We start from the raw sequence: 8219 nt of genomic DNA, 5'->3' as shown, positions 1-8219 counted from the left end.
AAAATATCATTTTGTCAATAAATCTTAATCTCTTAATCATCCAATATTATAATAAATTAAATGAAATAATCTATTTCTCTTAATATCTCAAAAGAAAAATAAAAACTAAACTACTAGATAAAATATTTTATAGTTAAATGTCAATTCTAAGTTCTTCTTTATTATTGATTGTATGCAGACATATTATTGTTTTAAAAAGATAACAGATGAAAACAATGCAAGTATATATATAATAAGGAGTATAAGAAATATGATAAACATAACGAAAGAGATAAAAACGTAGGATTACACCAACAAAACATTTATATAGCTCTTCAAAAATTAAGAGCAAACCATTCTTCATAACCAAATTATTCTAAACCTTTAAACTTCCTCCAATAATAATCTAATATGTTCTACCAGCACATAATATATAATACAGGGAAATCAAATCAAGCCAATACAAAATACTAACAAGACAGGTCCATATGTAATTTGAGACACATAGCAACATGCTACAAAAACAAATTTTAATTAATTTCATTCTGCAAAGTTCTATGAATAAAAGAGTTCAAATTATAACCACTCATCTAATTAATATGATTATTATATATGAAGTGTGACAAATCCGGTTGGAATTGCAATCAGAACAATGGCCATAGCAAGCATTATAAGCTCCATGGTCATGGGAGGTCGAAGTATAACTCCATAGGAATCGTTTTGGTTCTGTGATTTTGGCGGCGTCGATGACAACGGTGGAGCTTGGCTGGATAAAGGTGCAGCCGGAGTTGCCTTGGAAGCATTTTTGAAGATAGCAGCATCTGGGGAGCTTGGAGATAAACCTAGAAGCTCTGTGTATACAAAAAGAAAAAATCAGGGCGAAACTAGCATAAACTTTGAGAAGGGACCAAAATTTAATTTTTTTAATATAAAAAACTAAAATTAAAATTTAAGAGAGAATAACCAAAATTTACACATAACTTATAAGAAAAAATTAAAGTTAAATAATGATAGTATTAAATTAATTTTAAAAATTGAAGTTAAATAATGATAGTATTAGATCAATTTTAATTGACATGTTACTTAGATTATTTTTTTATTAGTTTAATTTTGTGGTTAACTTTATGTACTCCTTATGTGTACTCCCATTATGATCCTTCAAATGCAAGTTTATACCAAACATAAACATCAGGATCCATTGGCAATGGAGGTGGATTCATTAGACATTGGGTCTCAGCCAGCTGAGGATAGTTTCCATACACCATGTTTCACTATTGAAGTTATATTGTGAGTATTTTGCTGTTCGTGCCTACTGCACAGACAACTACTCATGTAAGAATTATCACAACAAACTTGATCATAAAGACGAAGTCCTTTAAACTCGTAAACAGATTGAGTCTCGCAATCCTCTGGCTTTTGTTCCTAAAATCATCTCTGAACCTGAAATTGGGAATGACCCAAATAAAACTACAACACCATCACAAGAGAGGATATAATTGCAAAAAATCATTCTACCAAAAGAAATATTGTGAATGCTTTCAGGTTGGTGTTGAATGTTCAATAAGATGTAGATGTAATACGTGTAAGAACACGTTTGTTAGAAAGGATGGTTCTAATTCTATAGAAGTAGAAACCCAGCCAAAAGTAGAACCGGAGGCTGTGGAAAAGAAGTTGTTGAAAATGTATCACAGAAAATTAAAATTCAGAACTTCGATGATCATTTATATTTTATTCCAATCTCCATGTCATTTTGAATGTCTAATTTGTTGGATTTTCTGTTACTGGAGAAGATGTTTGGGACTCTTTGGTCTTAGCCACTTGAGCATTCTCAAGCTAATGGGTCTCCGATAACTTGCACCAAAACTACTTCTCCAAATGAGATGAAGATCTCCTCTAGTACGTGTGACTTGCACCATCATCTTAGGTTGGCAAAGGTGGCAGAAAGCTGATATTGCAATCCATTTTTTTTTTTCCTCTTCCTAATTATCATCATTGGTAGTGTTACATTTTTTAAATTGATAGTTAATAGTTATTAGTTTAAGTTAGTAGTTTGTAGCTCTAGGCATGTAGATGTTATGTTTTAGGTTAAAGTATATTTGTTTTAGTTTTATTTTATTTGAGTTCCTTCAATTATTTAGCATTTATTTGAGTAATGATTATAATCTTTATAATTATTAATAGTAAATAATCTTTATAGGTCTATGTTAGAGAAATTATAATTCAAAAAATAAAAAAATATTTTATAGTTAATCTTATGTATTTTTTATGTATTCTTATTCTAATTAATTATTATTAATATTAAATTAATAAAAAGGTAATTTAAATAAGTGTTAAATGTTAATATTTGAGTTGAAAGGAATAAAAAGAGAAAAATATTTATTAGAAATTTTTTTTTACAAAAGACATTCTTTTGTAGGCAAAGATAGTAATTATTGGAAGACGATGTAAAAACTAAAGTACATAACTAAGACTGCTGTCCATGATGACTACTGTTAATCTGTTATTATTATCTTCAGTACAAACTTAGGTACTAGTACAACAACTCATAACTCATAAGTACTCATTATGGTAATTGAAAATTTTGTTGCATCAAGTGAACATAACAACTTATCTACCCTTCTAAAGAGAAATAATGAAACTACTGGATGTGCATGTGCCTATTATTATTACGAGAAACATTCGGTTTAACAATTTTTAGTACTTTTTTGTTATTATTTGATTAATATAAATATGAGTAAAATATTATTTTTGTTCCTAATGTTTGGAGTCAATTCTATTTGTATCTTTAAGTTTAAATCGTCCTATTTATATTTCTAGTGTTTGTAAAAGTGATTCAATATTATCCTGCCGTCAATTACACATCATGAAAGCTTTAGTTTAAGTTTTAAAAATTTCTTCTTGAAGTTAGAATACAAATGTTTGAGATAGAATCGATGATCCACTCCAAAAAATAGCTTATCAAAAGTTGAAACTAATTCCTACAACATTTACATAATTTACTTTTCTAAGGACATAATTGAATCTAAACACAAATAGGGGGTATAATATTAAAATCAAAAACATCCAAGTGAGACCTAATTGAGAATGAATACATTCAAGTGAGAATAATTGAAAAATATAATCTGATTTATTAGTATAATTGTTAGTAAGATAACATTGAATCACTTTTATAAACGTTAAGGATACAAATAGGACAGTTTAAACAACGTTAGGGACACAAATAGAACTTACCACAAACGTCGGAGACAAAAACGATATTTTACTCTATACATATTAAATTATTTTTAATAAATAAATTTTATTAATTTATGTGTGCTAATTCCAAAACTGTAGATAAAATCTGTATTAATTTATATATATATATATTTTAATAAATATAAGTATAAATTATATATTTTTTATTTGCAAAATTTCTGTAAATATGAATATAAATTATTGCTGGTTAAGTGCTAGCCAAAAATAATAATATTTGTTAGTTATGCATTATTATTATTATTATTATTATTATTATTAAATTGCGAGAAATAACAAGTATAACATTAGTTAAAATAGTAATAATTTTGTCTCTAATTTAAAAAGTTAAGTTTCCATATTAAAAATTTTAAAAATATATTTTTAAATATATATGATAAAAGAAAATTTATGAAAACAAATTTTTTAAGCCAAACTTGTCACTAATTAGAATCACAAAGTAAATGAATAAAAGTTTAATGGAATTCGTTAAAATATAAAATATATAAATAGAAAGAAAACTATCTCTAACATATTGAATCCTAACTAAAACATACATACCATCAATCAGATCCTATTCCTGGTTAATTAATTGATATGCGATCTTAGGTAAGGTAATCTATATCTATATAGGTGTAGCATAAATTATATAGAATTGATTGATAGGTCTGCAATCATTAATTTGTGGTGATATAACGTTTTCCACTTGGCTTAATTAGTCTATTTATTATTAGAAATTCAATTAATCTAATATTAGCTACAAATGTTTTATAAGTGGATGAAATCTCTAAACATGTATTCTTTCCATTATCCTTGACATTAAATTTTTAAGACTCCTAGCTAGTTGGACCAAGGAAGCTGTCATTTCGGCCAAATCTTTTATTATATATTGTCCCAACATGTTTCTTTAAAAAACTATTTTGTATATACAACAAAATTAGTCATTATCAACAAAAATTAACCAATATTATACCACCAGCACAATTTATTATTTTTAATTAATAATTAATTAATAATATTTAAAACTATTAACTAAAAATATAGTATTGAACTGTTAAATTAAAATATTATACTAATAACTAATATAGATCAAAATTAATAAATCTTGAACCAAATTTCTTCTTTTTCCGTCTCACCGTCTAGTTTCTTTACTATCATCAAATACTTATATTAATTAATATATACTTTTTTTTTAAAACATATTAATTAATATATACTACTATCTTATATAGCAAGCTAATTTTATAACTATATTCAAATAATACCAGATCTCATGGACATAGTACAAGAGACGTATGTGAAGATATAAATAAAAGAAGAGTATTAGAAAGCAGCAAATTTAATGAAAAAAGGAAATTATTAGTTAATATTTTTTTAAATATTAAATAAATTTAAAAAATATTTTTTTATGTAATAATAACATTATATACACAAAAAATACTTGTACTATTTTTTATATCTGTTTTTTTATACTTTATTTTATAAAGAAAATTTTTATTATTTTATATCTTGTCAATCATTTCTAATATCAGAAGTAGAAAAATTTATTGATTTTAGTCATTAACTAATTATCAATATTTAAAAATATAAAATAAAATATGTTGTTAAATTATTAATTAAAAAAAATTAAATTAATGAATAAAAATAATAATTAAAAATAATAAATTTTGATAATTCCTAACATTTTTTTAAAAAATAATATATAACAATTGTAATTAATTATTTTTATAAAAATATATTTATTTAAAAATAATATTATAAATGGTTAAATAATTTAGTCGAATATATTTATTCAATAAAATCATTTAATAGTTTATAATATTATTTTTACTTAAAGATGTGTTTATAAAAGTGACCAACAAAAAAAATAGATATCGAAGAAATAATAACCATTAGAAATTATTATTTTTAACCATTGTATTCAATTTTTTTAGTTTAATAATTTAATAATATGAGAAATACTATTTGTATACTAAAATTATGTATTTGTATATAAATACATGTATGATTTAATATATTTTTAATATGTATTTATATTTCAACATGAATTTTATATTAGTGGTTGAATTTGGTGACTGATTTTAATATACACGTAACATAACCCTAACAAATATACTTTATCCTATACTTTTAAACCACTCTTAAATATTGATAACTAATCGATGATAAAAAATAATAAATTCTGATGAGACTCTAAACTTACTTGGACAGTCGGCGATATTAGCGTTCTTAACATTACAAAGAGAAGGGAGGTGAAGAAGCTTGTCCTCTTGAATGCCCAAGCTCTTACTCTCAGGGTTCCCATGATGCGTCTGCTGAATGATGAAGCACAAGCAGTCAGGGTCACTCTCTCTTATCTTCGTTGTCGCCTCGCAACACTCCTTAGACGGAGTACTCGCCTTCCCCGTCGCATAGTTCAGGCACGGTATCACCTTCTGCACCACTTGACCACACTTTTGTGTCAAATCTTTCCCGGCACCGTCGCCGCTTCCCATAACAACCGCCACCAACAACAACAATAGCTTCCCATAATGCTTCATGTTGTTGGAACTTTGTTGAGTTGAAGATCAAGATCAGAAGTACCTTAGCTTTGGAATGAAGAGGCAAGATAGATAGATATGGTACTAATAATATATATTTGGTGAAGTTGTATGGGTTGTTGTAGTGTCAGTCGCTATTTAATTCTGAGAGTGAGAGGTGGTGATCTACTAGCTAGTTAATAACGGGAGTGGATCCTCTCAAGTGAAGAAAAAACTGGATGGTGTCAATTGTGATCTCGCACCCTTTAATGCTTTTTCTTTCATATTTAATTTTGACCCTATTTATAAAGTTAACGGTGGGAGATCATACTGCATTTCCTCAAGTGTTAAAAAAACTGGAGAGAATCCATTTCTAGTTAATAACCGAGATTTATTTATGGGCTAAGGTCAGTGTTGGAAGGGGAATATGAATATGAACAATGATGAGATGAGATGTGCATGGTATATTAATATTCGAATTTATATTTTTTAAATTTTAAATTTTTATTTGGGAGAATAAGGTGTGATTTTTTATCTTTAAATGTTTTTTTTTCACGTTGTTTCTTGGTCTTTCACCTATAAAATAAATAATAAAAAATTACACTTTACTTTTCAGAATAAAATTCAAAATTTAGAGAATCCAAATCCTTAATATTCTACTACATATTGCTAGAGGCGATCTAGCTAAGCTTCCAAGATCAGTACCTTCTACTAACTTATTTTTAAATTAAAAAATAAAAATTATCCTTTATTAGTTACATATTTTGTATGATTACACGGTAATTGCTAATATTATATTTTTAATAAATAGTTATAACCAAATTAATCGGTCGAACCAATGATTTAATAACATAATACTTTAATCGGATAAATTGTTAATTTAATTTTAATAACCATATTTTATATCCAAAAATTTAATTTGACAGTGATTATTATTGTTGGATTTTTCAGTGTTATATCGTAAAAAAATCCAACAATAATTTGATTAAAAATTTGTCGTCATCGCTATGGAAAAATTCAATAGTAATTTAGGTAAATATTTGCTACGAAAACACTAGTAAATTTTTTAAAAATAAAATTTGCAGTTAATCACGAATTGACTAGCTACAAATATTTTTTGATATAAAACTCGAGTTACAAAAACATTTACAGTCATAAAAACTGCATAGCCTGAAACTTCTTCATAACAACACAAATCATCTTTTAAGCTTGCTTTTCTTTTATAAAGTCTGTAATAGAATCCAAAGAATAAAAAAGTTCAAGTTACAAATATGACACACGGCCTCTTCTATCCACAGCAAATTTAGATTCGTAGAAGTCTATTGAGCTAATTCATGAATTACTCTATCACTTGAATTGATAACTGATAGGATAGAGTAAGGTTTAAATTCTATCTTAACTTCAATCCTAACTGCAAATGTAAAATCTTTCCAAAATTCTATCGTATTTTATTACCCTCAAATTTAAAATCTCTAAAACTGAACTTTATCTGCACCTTAAACCTCTCTGCCCAACCCTATCCACAGAAACATATTTACATTTAGAAAATTAAGTCTAAGCTAAAACTAAAACAGCACAATCGCCATCAAACCCATTTAAAATTAATACAATACAAGTTACAGTGAAATCTTTATCACACTTCTTCTAATTCCAAATTGTTACAGCATCATGGTCATCACTCTTCTCCCAACTCAAATGCAAAATCATCATCATCAAATATTATTTGTGTTATTAGAAATAAAATGCCTAGCTTGATAGTGTGGAATGCTTGTGCATAAGGCAGTGTCTTAGATAGAATCCATTCTCCCTCATCAAATTGTTTCATCTAGCTCGTCTACTTTGGTACTCCGAATCTTGTGACCGTCTTGATTGGGTACCCATGGAGATTCCAAATTTTCACGGATCTATCATCCCTACTTTGCCATAGACATCATCCTATCTTCAATACATTTCTTGCGTTCCAAATACTCCTCCATGTGTAGCTGGGACTATATCCATCATGAGCTTCCAGAAAATTTGATATGGTGTTGTACTTTCTTTGTTTAGCTTGGCTGCTAGTGAATTTAGTCTCTTCATGAGTTTTGACTTTTGAGCCCTTCTTTTTTTTAAGAGGGACAAATTGAAATCTTCTAAATTCCTAAAGCCTAACCCACCCCGGCACCCCTGCCTTAGTTCTGTAAAATTTGTCCCACTTGAGGCATTGATATTCTCTCTATCCATTCTTACTCCACCAATCGAAACTTCTGACCATATGTTCTAAGTGTTAACATAGACCTTTAGTGATATGTAAAAATAACGCTGTACATTTAAGTCTTTTTATGAACTAAAACTAACCAAATTAGATAATAAAACTTTGAATAATGCTAGTCATAACTGATTTTTGTCATGTTAAACCAATTTGATTGAACTTGATTAATAAAAAAGCTTAGATGTGTACGTTGAAGTGTTGAATCCAAGAAAAGCCTCCAACAAGCCGAAAAGGAGGCATTT

At 27.3% G+C, this 8219-nt stretch overlaps 1 protein-coding gene across 1 annotated transcript; it reads right to left on the bottom strand.

Moving 5' to 3' along the window:
- Positions 1-346: 346 nt before the first annotated feature.
- Positions 347-5797, bottom strand: LOC130976915 (non-specific lipid transfer protein GPI-anchored 1-like). The gene is made up of 2 exons (XM_057901868.1): positions 5414-5797; positions 347-830 (listed from the first exon to the last, which is right to left on the bottom strand). The coding sequence occupies exons 1-2, from the start codon at positions 5748-5750 to the stop codon at positions 586-588; spliced, it is 582 nt and encodes a 193-aa protein (XP_057757851.1). The 5' UTR covers positions 5751-5797; the 3' UTR covers positions 347-585.
- Positions 5798-8219: the final 2422 nt, after the last annotated feature.

This window comes from Arachis stenosperma, chromosome 4 (genome assembly GCF_014773155.1).
Source record: "Arachis stenosperma cultivar V10309 chromosome 4, arast.V10309.gnm1.PFL2, whole genome shotgun sequence".
NCBI classification, from domain to species: domain Eukaryota; kingdom Viridiplantae; phylum Streptophyta; class Magnoliopsida; order Fabales; family Fabaceae; genus Arachis; species Arachis stenosperma.
This window is presented reverse-complemented; position numbering and strand designations above follow the sequence as displayed.